At 40.5% G+C, this 18,312-nt stretch overlaps 1 protein-coding gene and 1 long non-coding RNA gene across 2 annotated transcripts in view; one reads left to right on the plus strand and one right to left on the minus strand.

Moving 5' to 3' along the window:
- VPS41 (VPS41 subunit of HOPS complex) overlaps window positions 1-18,312 on the minus strand; it is a 191,050-nt gene that overhangs the window by 157,578 nt on the left and 15,160 nt on the right. Inside the window, exon 2 of the mRNA XM_026674835.2 lies at window positions 17,084-17,122. Within this exon, the coding sequence (XP_026530620.2) occupies window positions 17,084-17,122 (39 nt within the window). The remainder of the gene's footprint in view (window positions 1-17,083; window positions 17,123-18,312) is intronic.
- Window positions 7,478-18,312, plus strand: part of LOC148128916 (uncharacterized) — a 67,416-nt gene continuing 56,581 nt past the window's right edge. Inside the window, exon 1 of the long non-coding RNA XR_015746020.1 lies at window positions 7,478-7,552. This is a non-coding gene — a long non-coding RNA (uncharacterized LOC148128916). The remainder of the gene's footprint in view (window positions 7,553-18,312) is intronic.

Here is an 18,312-nt window from a genome sequence, read left to right on the forward strand (position 1 = left end):
CTAGAGAAGGGGCGTTGGTAAACTTACCAGTGAACGCCCTTTCTAGACACGCTACGATAGAGTCCAGCATTGGGTATAACTCCGCCTTCTTATGACATGAGCTGAGTCTGCCACTATAAAAGGTTTGCCTCTGCTGAGAGCCCCAGCTTTTCTGGCAAAGTATCTTGACAGACTAGGATTGTCTCTGGAATATAAACAAATAGAATGAGTGTACAACCGCCCCCCTACCTGAGAATACTAGACCAGATGGCCACAGGGTGGGGCTGGACTCTATCTCAGCGTGTCTAGAAAGGGCATTCACTTGTAAGTCTACCAACGCCCCTTCTCCGCCACACTGCTCTAGAGTCCAGCACTGGAATGTACCAAAGCCTCCCGCCCAAGGGAGGGACTCAGCTGGTCCTCTTAATTCGACCCAGGAATCACCTGCTGGAATACCCTTTGTCCAAATGCAACCTGTGCAGATGCAAAGGAGTCCAGCCGGTAATGTCGGATGAACGGGGAAGGCAAAGTCCATGTAGCAGCTCTACAAATTTCTTTGATCAGAGCCTGCGGGGCCCAAGCTGCCGAAGTTGCTGCACTCCAGATAGAGTATGCAGTCAGCTTCTTGGGAGCTGGCAAGCCAAGAGTTTCATATGCAATAGAAATGCATGCTCTGATCCATCTACTCAACATGGGAGATGAGGCCTTAGACCCTAAGGAGACAGGTTGAAAAGACACAAACATTGACTCAGTTTTGTGAAAAGGTGCAGTTTGTTTGATATAAATCCTGAGTGCCCTTTTCACGTCCAATGTGTGCCACTGACTTTCCAATACATGTTGGGGTTTGGGACAAAATCAAGGAGAACAATGTCTTGAGCTCTGTAAAACCAAGAGTTAATTTTTGGTACAAATGAAGGGTCCAGGTGCAAAACCACCTGGTTGTCATGAAACATACACAAATCTGGCCTTACCAAAAGGGCAGCTAATTCAGACATCCTCCTGGCTGACGTAATAGCCACCAAGGATACCTTCAGAGTTAAAATACGGAGGCCTACCATTCGTAAAGGCTCAAAAGGAGGGCCCGAGAGAGCTTGGAGAACCTTAGGCAAGTCCCAAGTGGGATACCTATGCACAATGGGTGGTCACAGATTTGACGCTCCCCTCAGAAATCTGCGGATCGAAGGGTGGTGGGAGAGGGATGTGTACCTGTCCCATGAGACAGGAGGGAGAGTGGAACGGAGTGACTTAGTCGAATTCTGTTGATCAACTCTTTGATGCTGTCCTGTCGGTCCTGTGAAAGGAAGACTTAACAACTGACTGTGTCAATGATGACCCCGAGGTGCAACAGTCGGGTCGTTGGAGAAAGATGGCTCTTGATCAGGTTGATGGAGAAACCATGTTCCTGCAACACCTGCATCGTGATTTGAAGTTCTCGTTCGGCCGCCTGGACGGAGGTAGATTGAATCAGAATGTCATCCGGGTAGCATTGGACCCTCACAGGTAAAGCTCAGAGGAGGTCTGCCAATGCTGCCAGGACCTTAGTAAAAACCTTTGGTGCCGATGAAAGGCCAAATGGTAGGGCCCGGTATTGGTAGTGCACAGGTAAGGCTCAGAGGTCTGCCAATGCTGCCAGGACCTTAGTAAAAACCCTTGGTGCCGATGAAAGATGAAATGGTAGGGCCCAGTATTGGTAGTGCTCACTGCAATAAGAAAAACGGAGGAACTGGAGATGGGGAGGCCAAATTGGGATATGGAGATAAGCCTCCGTGAGGTCTATGGAAGAGAGGAGATCGCCCTCTCGGATGCTCTGAAGAATAGAATGTAGGGCCTGCATCTTAAAACGCCTGTATGGGATGAATTTGTTCAGGAGCTTGAGATCGAGGATTACTCTCCACCCCCGAGGCCTTCGGGATAAGAAAGAGGCAGGAGTAGAAGCCTGACCCCCATTGATCCCATGGAACTCTTTCTATGGCTCTGATGTCCATCAGGTGATGGATAGCTGAGTCCATCAGGGCCCATTTAGATGTGTCACCAGAGGTAGGACAGCTGACAAAAAACGATGGAGGGGGGGAGAGAAATTCGAGTCGAAGGCCCAATGATATTGTACTGATGACCCAGGCATCGTTAGTTGATTCCTCCCATCTGGATTTAAAAAAGGTCAAACGACCTCCGATGGGAGGGGAGTGGATGCAGTTACTTAGAGCGCCTGAATGAACGACCTCCTCCCCCTCAAAAGGGCCACTTACCCGAAAATTATTGTTTGGGTTGGCGGTCCTGCCTGGGGAAGCGAAGGTGGCTACCACCGAGGAATCTACTGCTGGGAGAGCTAATGCATTAGCCAAGGCGGGACCTACATTAAAGAACCTCTTGTCCTGGAAAGAAGAGTGAGACCCTGACAGGAGGTTCTCACACTGGTCCTTTACTACATCTAAGAACAAGGGAGATGGGAGAACCTCATTTCGGACCACCGGTTTGGAGAATAGTGCGTCTCCCTGGCTCGAGGGGCCAGCCTGTGGTTCCGGGGCCACCTCTTCTGGGCTTAACTGGGCTGTAACCAGAGCCTTCTGTAGTAAGGGCTGAAACAAGGAGGGCTTAAAGACAGCAGTTGTGGACGGTTGTTCTGGTTTGGTTTCCTCTTCGTCGGAGAGGAAGGGGTCTTTAATTTCCCCCTCTTCCTCCTCTGAGGAACTACATGTTCAGAGTGGTAAGAGGATCCCCTGTCATCCTGTCCCTCCCAGCTATAAAAATTATGAGAGGCATACATGGGTTCCGAAGTGGGAACCTCCCTCCATGGGGGAGGGTTACCCTGACAGAAGGAAGAAAGGATACCTGAGCCTCCGCCCGGGAGGGTTGGAGGTGTTTGAGACCTTCAGCAATGCCCTGTCTGACTGCCACCGAAACTACTTCCTGGATGTCTTGAGGCCTGTTCTCCTGGGGAGGAACTATCATCTGGGGCCCAGTCACAGAAGGGATAAGGTTTGCTTGCTCCCTAAACCTGTAAACCCCTAGGGGCAAAGCCTGCTGAGGGTTAGGAGTAGCTGTGTTCCAAGTAGGTGGCCTGTAAGAAGGGCCTGACAAACTCAGGTCCTGGGGAAGGACCTCATCCTGCCTTTCAAGTGACCAGTTCCGTAGATGGCTAGCCGGACTTCCATCTGCCCTCTCTGTGCCTGCAGCTTGTTCTTATAATTGTTGAGTATTTTTTGTGAATTGTTTCTCTAAAGCCTCATGTCTTCTCTTTTCTGCCTTAAGTTCAGACTTAGAGGCCTTCTTGGCAGCCAGGGACCTGGCCTCCCTGTTGGCTGAACGGCCTCGTGGTTTTCTTTTCATAACCCTTTTGGGGGCCTTCAAAGGTCTGAATGCTCTGCATGGTCCTGGCTGGGTCCAATCTATTTCCATTGCTCAAGGAAGAAACACCGGAGGCGCTGTCAGCTCCTCCTGATGGTGTTTTCTGAGCTAAATGGCCAGGAGAGAGATAGGATCACTGCCTTGGGGCCCACTAAAAAATGGCGGCCAGAGGAACTCTATCACAAAATGGCCATCAGCCACGAGGCGAGGGGCCTTGAGGCCTTCGATGATCCCTGTTGCACCTTTGAATCCCTGGGGCTTTGTCTGTGGCCTTTGCTTGGCAATTTATAATGGCCGGATTAATATCTTCGCAGAAGGAAGATTGCCCCTCCAATCGATGCAACAGTAGAAGGGAGGTTGGTTGGGATCGGGCCTAATCGCTGCAGAGACCACGAGGGCAGCTATTGTAAAACTTTGATAGTTCATGGCCTAATAAACCTTCTGGAAGACTTGTGCAGCCTCAGGAGGTTTTTACAAGCCGTGCGGCCCAGGGAAAAGCTGCATAGGAGGCCATTGTGATGTTAATTAGCCTCTAGCAAGTCTGAGGGAGGTTCCGCGGCATTTTGGCCGATCACACTTACTGTCTGCATGTCAGTGCCTTGCTGAGGCAGCTGCAACTGGAGGGGATGAGCGAAGCTCTACCAGAGCCCTGAGAGCTTCTCTCGAACTTGATGATTCTTTTTCTCTTTTTTTCAATGCTTTTGTTTTGAGGAATGCTAATTAACTCAGAATCCAGAGACATAGCTCATATGTCCAAGAGCTGAGTCAAAAAGCTGAGGCTCTCAGCAGAGGCGAACCTTTTATAGTGGCACACTCAGCTCACGTCATAAGAGGGCGGAGTTATACCCAATGCTGGACTCTAGAGCAGTGCGATAGAGAACAGCGAGAACCAAGATCTACCAAGACAGTAAACCCTTCTTATAAAGTAAAAATATGGAAGAGAAAAAATTGATAAATGGACTTAATTCAGCTATTAAAAGAAAGAAAACATTTCATAAATTAGAGAAACTAAAATTTGATATAATCTGCCTACAAAAAGTACATATTAAAAAGCAACACGAACAAATATTAATAAGCCAAAACTAGGGAAAATATTTACTGCGTTGACACGATGTAAGAAAAGAGGAGTGGTTTTATATATTACAGACACAATTCCAGCAGAATAAATCTATGCAGATGATGATGGAAGAATCTTGATGGTGGAAATAATGGACAATAATATGAAAATACTTTTAATAGCAATTTATGCTCCAAATGATAACCAAGAAGAATTTTATAGAAAATTACACATGAAAATAATTGAACTGGGCTATGTTAATATTTGCATGATGGGAAATTTTAATGGAATAGTAGATGAGAAATTGGACTGTAAAACACAGAAAACAATAAAGCAAAGTAGAAAGACTTTTTTTTAAATGACAGATGAAATAAATTTAAAAGACACCTGACGAGAAAGAAATGCTAAAAATAGACAATATACTTTTTACTCAAATAGACACTCATCATAGTCTAGAACAAATATGATATGGATGTCAACAGACTTGATTTTTAATATACAGGAAATTGATATAGAAACAAGGACTTGGGCATACCACAATCCAATGACAATTAAATGGAAAGGACAAAGGAGAAGATCTGGATGGACTTTAAACAATACTATATTAAAAGAAAAGGACTTTGTAAGGAAAATGGAGAAAAAAATGGCTTTCTTCTTTAAAGAAAACAGAAAAGAGGACACATCAATGCAGAATCTTTAGGACACAATGAAGGCTTACGCCAGAGGCTTGATAACAGACTATACAAGGAAAAGAAATACTAAGAAAAGACAAGCTTTTAAAACATTAGAGGATGATTACAAGAGACTTGAAAAAGAGTTACAGAAACTTCCACAAAAAAGGACATTAAAATAAAAATGGACATAAAATGGGGCTAATGGAAAAGGATGAACTAGCACAAAAAATTAGAGGCGCTAAACAGAACTACTTTAAAGATGCAAACAAACCAGGTAGATGGTTAGCATACAAACTGAAAAAAGAGAGAGAATCAAGAAAAATAATGCAACTAATAGATGAGCAAGGGCAAATTTGCTATGGGAATAGAAGAAAAGAATTATACAAGACTACTATGGAAAATTGTATGAATAAGAGAACACAGAGGAGGAAAAAGTTAAACAATATCTGCAGAAAGCAAACTTACCCCAGATATCTAAAGATACTGAAATGATGCTAGAAGGGAATATAACGATGATGGAATTAACTGAAGCACTTAAAAAACGAAATAATGGAAAGGCACCAGATCCGGATGGACTGTCAGCGGAATTTTATAAGACATTACAGGAATCGTTGAATCTTCCATTGTTAGAAGTTATGAATGAAGTCATGCTAAAGATGAGGATACCCAAATCGTGGTCAGAAGCATATATTACACTTGTGCCAAAGGAGGATGCCGACCCACAACAAATTAAGAAATATAGACCTATTTCCCTGCTAAATTCAGACTATAAAATCTTCGCTTCAATATTGGCAGAAAAACTTAAAAGATATTTAAATAACTTTATTCATCCTGATCAAAATGGGTTTCTGCCAAAGAGACAAATTAAAGATAACATGAGAATAATTCTGGACACTTTGGAATACTACGAGGTACATCCTGAAAAACAAATGGTGTTGATATTTTTAGATGCACAGAAAGCCTTTGACAACGTGAATTGGCAATTTATGTTATTACAGCTGGAGCAGAAGGGCTTTGGTAAGAAATTCACTCAAACCATAGAAACTATATATCATAAACAAATAGCAAAGATAATGATAAATGGGGAAGTGACAGATTCTATTGATATAAGGGGAGGGACAAGACAAGGTTGCCCACTGTCACCTCTGTTTTCTGTGTTCACATTATAAGTGTTAAATAGAAATATTAGAGAAGGAAAAGATATAAAAGGAATGAAAATTAAAAAGGAAGAATATAAATTGTAAGCATTTACAGATGATCTGGTTTTTATTCTAGAGGACCCATTAGAAACAGCACTTAAATTGATAGAAAAGATAGAGGAATATGGAAAAGTAGCAGGTTTGAAAATAAATAAAGATAAAATGACGATTTTGACAAAGAATATGTTAGCAAGACAAAAGGAAGAATTGGCGGAAGTTTTGAAGATCCAGGTCACAAATAAGGTTAAGTATTTGGGGATACATTTGACAGCAAGATGCAGTACACTTAAAGAGAAACTCAAGCAACAGATTGTGACAGATCTGGCAAAATGGGAAAATTTACAACTATCACTAATAGGGAGAATATCAACAATTAAGATGAATATATTACCAAGAATTTTATACTTGTTCCAGACAATTCCAATTAGGTTAGGGAAAGATTATTTTGAAGAATTAAATAAAATAATGTTGAAGGCAGGGAAAGAAAGCGAGAATAAAACTAAAACTGTTGCAAGATGCTAGAACAAGAGGAGGATTCGGGTCGGCTTCGCTAGCGGCAGGGATTCGCGATACTGCGCGATCCCTGCGGCGCTAGCCGTTTTGGTGCCTCCGATCCAGACGGGTTTGGAGGCTAAGGCTGCCCTGCAGGGGCGGCTGAAGATAGGGGGGATCCGGAGAGGGGTTTGGGGTGTTGCAGACCCCTCCCCGGCCGGCAAAACCCCTTTTCTCAAGACGGTGCAGCGACGGTCTGTAATGGCCGCCACAAAAAAGCCGGCAGCTGGGTAAGAATGTGCAGGAGGAACAGGAGAAAGTTTTTGAAGCGAAAGTTTTTCTTGGCTGACCCAGGACTTTAAGACACATTTAACATCCTGAAAACTATGGCTTTTTGAATGATACTTTCCAGAAGAGAATTATAAGTGGCAATTTTGAGGTGCTGAAAAGGAAAGTTTACTCTCCTTCCCTATGGAAACAAATGGATATTGAGAAACCTGTCTTTTTATAGAAGGTAAAAACTTGCTTTTTGTGATAAGTGGGAAGGGGAGGACAAATATATATATATAGAAAGAAAGAAAGAAAGAAAGAAAGAAAGAAAGAAAGAAAGAAAGAAAGAAAGAAAGAAAGAAAGAAAGAAAGAAAGAAAGAAAGAAAGAAAGAAAGAAAGAAAGAAAGAAAGAAAGAAAGATCTTGTTGGAGGAGATGCCTTAAGGATTTGAAGACTGAAATTTATTGCAATAAGGCTTTAAAATACAGATTGGGTTTTTCTTTTTTTTTAATTGATATTACCCCAGGAAGAGAAAGTGAGAACTTTGTTTTGGCTTGGACTGATTGATGACTTTGGGACTTTGGGATTGTTCTAACTCTTGTTTTAAGAAGAAAGAGGAAAAAAAGAAAAGAAAAGATTTATAATGGCTTTATCTGTTGATGAACTGAGAAAAGAATATGAAAAAATAAAAAAAGGCAAGGACGCTGTGAAAGAAGCTTTTCTCTTTTTAGAAATGGCGCTTGCTATCTATCAACAAACACAACAACAGATGGAGGCAGCAGAAGAAGAATAAGAAGAATAAGAAGAATAAGAAGAATAAGAATAGGAATAAGGCAGAGGCTAGGAGAGGGGGGGGTAAGAAGGCCTGGTGGGAGAATAAAGGAAGGGAGAAGGCGGAAAAAAGCCACAAAGCTTTGAAACAAGATGGGAAAAGAGGAATTTTTTTTAGGGACAAAGGGTAATGTATAATTTCTTTAAAAAAGATTCTGCAAGGTACATAAGATGGTACTGTAGCATTTGTATTAGAAATAGAAAATTAGAATGTTATAAGAATTAATAAGAGATTAAAATATTGAAATGTTTAGTAATGATTGATTTTAAAACCTAATAAAATATTAAAGGGAATGTTTAGAATATTGAGTTTAATTAAAGAGTCTAATTGACTATGGTGTTGATGCTATTATAAACTTATTATTGTAGCATTTGTTTTTGGAAAAGATAATTGGAATGTTATAAGATTCAATATTTAGATTTATTATTTAACTATGTATTTAATCATTTTGGATTTATTATTTTTCTTTTAAAAGTTAGTAGATAGAATGTACCAAGCAGAATCAGATTGGGTATTAGGTGTTATTTTAAATGTTAATTTAGGGTGATGATAGAAAGGCATCATACTCTGATTAGTGATTTCAGGAGAAATTCTTTTTCCTTTTTTACTATAGGGAATGAGACAAATGGATAATAAAGAATGGACAAAAGATACAAATATAATGACTTAAATTAAAATGAATTAAATAAGATAGAATCAAGAAGAGTGAAATGTGTGGAGAAGCTAATATAGAAGATATAGAATGGTAAATAAAATAGGTAATGGCATGTAAGATGAGCATGAACTTAATTGAAGTCCATATAGAGAGAGGTATCTGGGGCCAAGTTACTTTCCTAAAAGATGTCTTATATTTTTGTGTTTTATGTGTTTATGTATGTGGGAGAATTAATAAAACCTTGCAGGAATATAGGATGAGAATAATGGTAACCAAGTCAGAGAGAAATAGATGATAATTATAAATTGGATAAATATAGAGAAAAATAATAATAATAATGAAATTGAATAAGAGTAAAGAGAAATAAGGAGAAATTTGATAAGAGATATTTGTATGTTCATATGGAAATGGTCTAAAATAGAATTATGTTGTATTAAATAATGTTTTATTTGACTTGTAAAATTTATAATGGAAAGAGGTTAATGTATTTAATGGCTAATGATGGTTTGTTTGTCTTTAAAATTAATAAAATTTGTTTAAAAAAAAAAAGAGGATTCGGCCTGCCTAACTGGGAGTTATATTATCAAGCAACAAACCTGATGTGGGTTAAGGAATGGATAACATTAAGAAATACTAGATTATTGACATTAGAAGGACATGATTTGTTGTTGTGGTGGCACGCCTTCTTATGGTACAAGGGAACTAAAAGATAGGGGCATTTCAGAAGACATTATATTACGAGAAGCTTTGTTATTAAACTGGGAGAAGATTAAAAGGCAACATTATTTGAAAATTCCAGTCTGGTTATCAACTATTGAAGCATTTTCATATCCAATAACATATAAAAAGGAACAAAAGTTAGATATGGTGAAATATTGAATAGAAAGGGTGAACTAATCTATACAAGAACTAGAAGAACCAGGTATAAGGATGATTTGGTTTTCATATGTGCAAATACATTCTAGACATGACAAAGATTTTAAAACAGAAGGCTTTTATGATAAACTGACTGACTTAGATAAAATTTTGACAGGTACTGATGAAAAGGTGATTTAAAAACTATACAGATATTTATTAGAGGTTAAGCTAGAAGAAGAGCAAGCAAGTTAAAGAAACAATGATTGCTTGGGAAAATTTTGCATATGGGATTGATTTAGAGAAATGGCAGAAAGTGTGATCTCAAAATTACAAAATGACAATGTCAACAGCATATAAAGAAAATTTGTATAAGATGTTTTACAGGTGGCACCTAACCCCGATGAAAACAGCAAGAATGTTTAAGAATAAATCTGAAAAATGTTGAAAATGTCATCAGATACCGGGTTCATATTACCATATGTGGAGGACGTGTGCAGAAGCTAAAAGATACTGGACTAAAATCCACACATGGTTGGAAAAAATGACAAAAAAACATATAGACCTTAAACCAGTGATATTTTTATTGGGGATTTTACCTGAAATACACAGTAGAGAATTGAAATATTTGATTGTAAATGTATTAATAGCAGCTAGAATTGTATTTGCTAAAAATTGAAAAAATGAGAAAATATCAACGCAGGAGTAAGTTATTAAGAAAATAAAGGAATGTGCCGAAATGAGTAATTTGACATTTGAAATTAGAGAACAAGTAGATAAACAATACTATAAGATATGGGATTTATTTTATCAATGGTTAGACAAAACAATATGGAAATGAAATATGTTAGAGAATTTTACAATACAAGGATAATAGAATTATACAGAATATAAAGATGTATTACTATTGGATGGATTTAGGATGATGTCAGTGGTGGATTCAATTTTTTTTACTACCAGTTCTGTGGGTGTGGCTTGGTGAGCATGGCAGGGGAAGGTTACTGTAAAATCTCCAGTCAGAAGTGATATTTGCTGGTTCTCCGAACTACTCAAAATTTCCGCTACCGGTTCTCCAAAACTGGACAGAACCTGCTGAATACCACCTCTGGATGATGTAATGAATGTTATAATATAAATTAATTTAAAACTCTGAATATCTTGTATAAAATGATGGAATAACAGTTATAGTCAAATAAATAATTAACGATAATAATGTATACATATATGCTAGATTGATAATATGAGAATTTATACAAACTGTGAGGACTATGGTGAGGATACACAAAAGATTTGTAACCAACCAACACACTCTATGTACGTAATTGGAAGATGGTTTTATGTTTTATGTTTTGTTTGCGTATGTTTGTCTAAAATAAAATTTGTTTTTTTAAAAAATTATGTTGGTTGATGGCCTCCTGGATGCCTGGAGTGTCTTTATTACATTGGCTGAACACTCTAATCGCTTTAGTGTGGCCCTCTCAAGTGCCAAATGGTTAGTTGAAGCCATTGCAGCTCTGGGTGTTGTATGCCTCCCTGGCTCAGCTCTACCCTTTCTAGGGGAATTCTCCATGGTCTGGATACTGACAGATCTACCAGATCTGCCTACCAAGGCCTCCTGGGCCAGTGAGGTGCTACCAATAAAACTTCCGCCCCCTCTTCAATCACTCTCTTGATTACACTTGGTACCAACAGAAGTGGGGGAAATGCGTAGAGCAATTCCCTTGGCCATGCTCCTTGAAGCGCATTGGTTCCTTCCGCTCCCTGTGTTGGGAATCTCGAGTAGAATCTCGGGAGTTGTGCATTTGTTGGGGTTGTAAACAGGTCCAGGACTGCTGTCCCGAATCTGTGCGACAGTTCCCTGAACAAGGTCCGAGTATAGGCGCCACTCTGAGTGGTCGCCCATTGTTCTGCTGAGGCAATCTGCCTGAATCAATCTGAGCCAATCTACCTGAGCCAATCTGCCTGAATCTTTCCCACTCCTGATATGTGTTCTGCCCTGATCGATAGGAGGTATGTCTCTGCTCAGCGGCCCAATCGCTCTGCTTCTTGCATGAGTGCTAGGGAGTACCCCCCCCTGCCTGTTGATATGAGACTTGGCGGTCACATTGTCTGTCAGGATCAACACGTGCTGTCCCACTATCGCTGACCTGAAGGCCCTTAGAGCCAGGTGAGATGTCTTGAGCTCTAACCAGTTGATGTGGTTCTTGAGGTCTGAATGAGACCACTGACCCTGTGTAATCTGGTTCTGACAATGGGCCCCCCCCAGCCTTCTAAACTTGCATCTGTTGTGATTGTCAGTCATATGGGTTCCTTGAACCCACATCCCCTCGTCACTGTGGGTGATCTCCACCACTGGAGTGACTGCTTCACTCTGGGGGGGACTCGTACCTTGGTTCCTGTATTGCCCTTGCCTGCTCTATGGTAAGGTAATAGGAACCACTGCAAGGTCCTTGCATGCAGTCTGGCCCAAGGTACTATCGAGATGCACAATATCATCTTCCCGAATATTTGTGACAGCAAGTCCAGTGTCACTCCCAGGGCTGTGCTCACTTGGTTTATTGATGACCTTATGCTGTCCTGCCTTTACTGTGACAAGTAAACCTTGCAGGAGTTGGTGTCTATTACAGCTCCTAAGTGTTGTAAACGCCTTGTTGGTTCTAAGTGGCTCTTTTCGAAATTCACCGAAAAGCCATGCTCTTCTAATGTTTGTATTGTGATTTCTAGATCACATTTTGCTCTTAAGAGTCGATGTCAACTGTATTAATATGTCGTCCAAGTAGCATTTTACCCATATGGGCTTTGTCCTGAGAAAGGTTGCTACCATTGCCAGTACTTGGTGAATGTCCTCAGTGCCAAGGACAGGCCGAATGGTAGAGCTCTGTACTGGTAGTGTCTCCCTGCATAACAAAACCGCAGAAACTTTCGGTGCCTCTTGGTAATAGGTGTGTGTAGGTAAGCATCTGTGAGGTCTACTGATGTCAGGACATCCCCCTCCCGGATGCTCCCTAGTATAGCTCGCAGGGATTGCATCTTGAATCTCCTATACACTATGTGCCTGTTTAGTAATTTGAGATCCAAAATTGGTTGTTTCAGCCGTCACTTAGTATACCGGAATGCCCTGCTGGTCGAACTCCTGAAAGGGCATCTTCCCTTGAACCGTTGTCCACTCCTATCTCTAAATCCTGACCTATCTGGATGTCTCGTAGGGGTCTGTGTGTACTGTCTCTGTGGGTCCTGGGAGTGACTGAAGCCCGGCCCCCGAGATAGGAAAGGGCTGTTGCCGTGTATATGGTGAAGATCACCTATCTGCCTGACCAAATTTCCTCGGTAAGACCTTCCTCTTGTCCTTGGTTTCTATCAATAATGGCTCAATGGCATCCCTGAAAAGTTTGTCCCCTTTAACTGGAGCGGATGCCAGTTTCCATTTATGTTTCAGATCCACCTACCAGTGATGGAGCCAAACAAGGATACTGAAGCTGCTATGTTGCGTACTTGACCCCATTAAGTGTGGCATCTGCTATGAACTCTGTTGCAGCAGTTATTTTGTTCAAATCCTGTTGCAATCAAAGATTGCCAGGTAGTATCCTTTCCTGCATCTGCTCAAGCCATCTCAGGACTGCTCTGCTGAAAAAGGATGCCGTGGATGTTGCCTTTATCGACCATGCCGCGGCCTGGTGTAGCTTTTGTAGGGTCTGTTCCGTTTTCTTATCCTCCCCTTTTAGACCATCCTCAGCTTTGTTAGCCAGCACTGTAGCAGACATGGAGGCTGCCATTGGGTTGTCTGTCGTGGGAACTGGAATTAGGTCCACTAGTTCCGCATTATAAAATCTCTTCTCATTCCCCCGTCATGGGGAAAATGACTGGTCTGTCCCAATTCTTGAAGAATCCAAAGCATTATTACTATAGTTTCTATCTTTCTTTCTAAGCACTCTCTCCTTGTGTCCCCTTGGCATAAAGATGGGATCAAAACCTGGGCATGCGCAGTGGAAAGGAGGCTGGACTAAACTTTGATTGACTCCATCTTTAAGCAAGGAAGCAGGAGACAGCCCATGCTTTGGATTCTCCGACCCATACAACTGAGAATGTCAGAGGAACCACTGCCTGAGTGGGCTTCTCCAGGACCTAGGCCAGCAGCAGTGGGGGTGAAGGTAGCTTCGGGGCTATGTCTAATGCTACCCTGAGTGGGCTGGTTGGCAGGTGGAATTGTAGGGGCCTGAAGAAAATCAAGTCCTGATTTGCTAAGGTCTTGGGGACCCCCTTCCTCCTCTGTTACCACAAGAGACCAGGTTTAGGTATAGGAGAAAGAAGAAGAGTGGAGTCTCTCTTCCCTGGGCCCCACAATTTGGCCAACCTGTGCTTCCATTGGAAGGGAAGCCTGCTGCAAACGTCCCCTCATTTGGTCGAGTTTTAGCAAACCGCTTCTCGAGCGCAGGATGTCTCCTTTTTTCAGCCTTTAGTTCCGCCCTGATTTTTGTTACTGCTTCCCTTTGAGCTGATTGGCCACGCTGCCTCTTCCTTTTTTTTCTTCCTTCTGGGCCAGGGGGGTTATGTGCCTCTAATCCAGAGGCTTCTGTCTGCTTGGAGGCCTCCATGATTAAACCAGGTGTACACAAGAGGTGCTGGAAGTAACCATCAATATGTGTCCCCTGATCTCACTGGGATAGTTCTCTCAGAAATATTGCCACAGGATAGGACAAACCGATGCTTCTGGATAATTAAAATGGCCACCAGCCTCATGCTTTGTGCTGTGGTAATAAAATGGCCACCTGCACGAGGAGAAATTGTTGGAGGGCCTTTGTCACTCTATAGGCTCTAAGAGCCCTGAGCGAAGAGAGAAACCCAGGAGCGAAACTTTTAGACTCGGAGCAGCTGTGTGTCAGAAGCTTGAGATCAAACCTGCAACCTTGATGAAATTGTTGGAGGGCCTTTGTTGCTCTGTAGGCTCTAAGAGCCCCGAGCAAAGAGAGAAACCCAGGAGCGAAACTTTTAGCCATGGAGCAGCTCTGTATCAGAGGCTCGAGATCAAACCTGCAACCTTTTTCAGCTAATTGCTAGCTACGATCCTTAACTCTGCTTCCAAAACACGAAGCTCGTTTTGACTAGGAGCTGAGTCAAAGCTGGGGGATCTGGCTAGAGGCTGGACTTTTATATGGCAGACTCAGCTCTATGATGTAATAGGGAGGAGTCTAATCTACCCTGGACTCTTGAAGCAGCATATAGGAGAAAGTATGAGTTTGGTGGTCCCTGAGGTCCAAAAGTTTGGTGACCCCTGCTTTGGAGATTAGTTTGATGTCTCTTTTCAAGCTAAAGCAACATTTTTTTTGCCCTTAGTATTAAAATACTATTTAATATTTGTTCCTTATAATTTCAAGGAGGAATGAAATTAGTCTATGGGCTAGATTAAAACAAGAGTCTATAACATTTCAAATCACATATAGAGTTACAAAAATAAATTGAAAAGCAAGAACACTGCAACCATTTAAGAAAAGGATGTATTACAATTGGGTTGATGGAAAGCTGTCTCTATAAAAAGGTTTGCTTCACAGAAAAAATCAAGATCTAAAAATGTTAACTTACAACAAGTATTACACATGCACTAGTGATATGCATTTTGTCATACATACTGATCTTGCACTTTATATATAGTAATTATACATTTATATAAAAAGATTTATTATGCTCTAGAAATAGACAGTAGTAATTCTATGGCTCTTTTGCTATACAATATTACTTGAAATATTCCTGATGACAGTAGTGGGGCTTGTTCAGGAATGTGTATAGTCTTACCTGTCTAAAAACAGGAATCTCACAGATAAAAAACTATATACTGAATAATTCTGGAACAAGACAGCAGAGGTGGTATTCAGCAGGTTCTGACCAATTCTGGAGAACTGGTAGCAGAAATTTTGAGTAGTTCGGAGAACTGGCAAATACCACCTCTGATTTTACAGTATCTTTCCCCTGCCACACCAACCAAGCTACACCCACAGAACCGGTAGTAAAAAAATTTGAATATCACCATTATAAGACAGCATATGTGTATGTGTGTGTGTGCGCGTATGTGTGCGCAAGCACACACACGCACACACACATACACACATACATACACATACATACACATAAAATTTGTGATGTATGGTCAAGTTCTATTTATAGAAGAGTAAAATATTCCTATAAATTCTAATCATTATGATGTAAGAGCCATGGTGGCACTGTGAGAATGCAGTACGACAGGTTACTTCTGATTTCTGGCAGTTCGAGTTTCACTGGCTCAAGGTTGACTCAGCCTTCCATCCTTCTAAAGTCAGTAAAATGAGGACCCAGATTGTTGGGGGCAATATGTTGACACTGCAAACTGGTTAGAGAGGGCTGTATAGCACTGTGAAGTGGTATATAAGACACTAAGTGCTATTGCTATTTTATTTGTTTTACAATTTTTGTATATCTTTGTATTAATAGTCTTGGTTAACCAGTAGGCCTGTGGATTGAAAAAAATGGACTCAAACCAAGACAAATTCCAAAAATGATTTTAATGGAGTAAACTTTAAGACACTTATAGAAACAAACAGAAATCATGTATCTAAAGGACTGGGTCATGTCCCTTTGGCATAACAAGGACCCCAAATCAAAACAGCAAATAAGTTTTTGGCAGTTTCAGGTAGTCTTCAAGTTACAACAACTGATTCAGTGACAGTTTGAAGTTACAAAGGTGCTGAATGCAGGAATTATGACTGATACTTGAAATTTCATTTGCCAAAGTGTCCCCCCAATCAAATGTTCACCATTTCTGATCTTTGCTGGTGGTTTTCCATAGGCAAAGTGATCAGGGAAGTCAACAAGAAAGGTCACAAGTCACTTCTGTAAATTGCTCCTGCCCTGAACTGATTAAAGATAATCCACAAGCATGATCAATGCCATCTCAGAGCCATAATGTGGCCTGAAACCTAACTGAAAAGTTCCAGATCATCCGTTTTGTCAAGGGCAAGACTACCTTCTTTTTAACAACCTTGCCTACAAAATAAAGGTTGGAAATAAGACTATAGCTGATCCACTATCATTATCTTCTAATGTAACACAACACACATTCATATAATTCAAGTTTCACCAATCTTTACTAGTAACATGACAGTGAATTGCAATTTTGTAAATAGCTTGTTGTACAAATGTGTGGTTATAAAGATCCCAAAGTCATTTCAGAAACAATTTTCATTCAATTTAAATACATTTTTTTTAAAATAAGACAATGTGTGCATTGTGGACAATCATATGATTCAAAGGCCCAATTTGCCAAAATGAATGAAACAAATTAGAGCATCATAATAAATACCAATTTTTATTTGTATCAATCTCATTTTATATATGCAAAACAAAAACAACAGCTTATAGGTTTCAATTCCTCATGAGTAGTTAAGATATATTCTTTCAGCAGAAAAACTTCATATTTATTATCACCTGCGTTGCATCTTTAGTAGCAGCACAGAACTCGTTTTTAACTGAAGCTTAAGAAATTCCTTGCCAACCCTTGCCATAAAACTATAATCAATAGTTTGTAAATTTTAAAAAAAAACCTTCCATATCTACAATGAAGCAGAAAAATCAGGAATGGGGAAAAATAAAGGCATGTATACATACGTATTAACAAAGACTGTACATTTAATGAAACTACAATGTGCGAAAGTAATTTTGCAATGTGTAAAAATAAAGGCCCTTCAAAATAATCTTACCTCAGATTCATCTGTTGTTTCTTCATCAGTCACAGGCTCCTGAAAATCATATATAAGAGAAAGAAATTATGTGGAAAAGGTTAATAAATTAACCCTAAAGTTCACTGTGTTTAATGGAATTCATTCCTCAATAAATATGAGATTTCTGTCTCAAAGTATGTCTTTTGTTTGAGGAACAGGAGTGGGAAAGAGACTTGTTTAAATTTAAAATAAAACATAAATACCCATCTTAGAGCTGTACACTCGCAATGATATTCTAGCCAAAAGACAGTGTTTTCTGCATCTCTACATTGTGTGCACAATTATTAGGCAAGTATTTTGACCATATCATTTTTATGCATATTTTCCACATCCAAATTGTATAAACTTGAATGCTTAGTGGATATAAGCATATCAGGTTATGTGTTTTTGTTTAATGAGGGAAGGTATGGCCTAAGGAGGTCAACACCCTATATCAAGGTGTGCATAATATAATTCAGCAGCTTCTTTTCTTCAGGCAAAATAGAACAAAAAAGAGACTTAACTGATTCTGAAAAGTCAAAAATTGTAACACAACGTTCTTGAAATTGCTAAGATATTGGGGCGTGATCACAGTACCATCAAATGTTTTGTTGCAAATAGTCAACAGGGTATCATGCCCTTGTTAAAGTTGGACTCTGAGGGAGAAGAGGAACAGCCGACGGGGAGTGGAGGTGTGGCTCTGGAGGTTGTGGAGGAGGCTGGGGAAGGGCAGAGGCCGGCTGGGGTCAGAGGAAGAACCAGGCCCATCCCCTCTTCATCCTAGGACATGCAGGGAGGAACAGAGGAGGAAATAATTTGGCTTACGAGAAAGGAAACGGCCATGATCCCCCTCATTGGTTGCAGCTGGGGAGAATAGTATATAAGAGAGATGGTTAAAACACAGTGTTGCCAGAAGCAAAGCGTGTTTTATTTTGGGCTTAAGTTATCTTGGTTAGCGTCCTTCCAACAGACTGTGCCTTTTTATCTCCTGGTCCATTGTGGAATTTCCTTCATTGTAGTTTGTTTGGGTTTTTTATTTCATCTCTATCTGCTCATTAAGTTTGGACTGTATTGCTTTCTTTTAAAGACTATTTTTGAATAAGTTTTATCTCCAACTGAGAATTATTGAACAGTGGGTCCAAGTTGAAGGCATTAAAGGACATTTATTTATGTGTTGGATTTTGTTATGTTTGTATTACACTCTGGGTCATCACACAGGATTAGAAGAA

This window comes from Notechis scutatus, chromosome Z (genome assembly GCF_049901735.1).
Source record: "Notechis scutatus isolate UNSWTSFEM ecotype Mainland chromosome Z, rNotScu1.2, whole genome shotgun sequence".
Taxonomy (NCBI): domain Eukaryota; kingdom Metazoa; phylum Chordata; class Lepidosauria; order Squamata; family Elapidae; genus Notechis; species Notechis scutatus.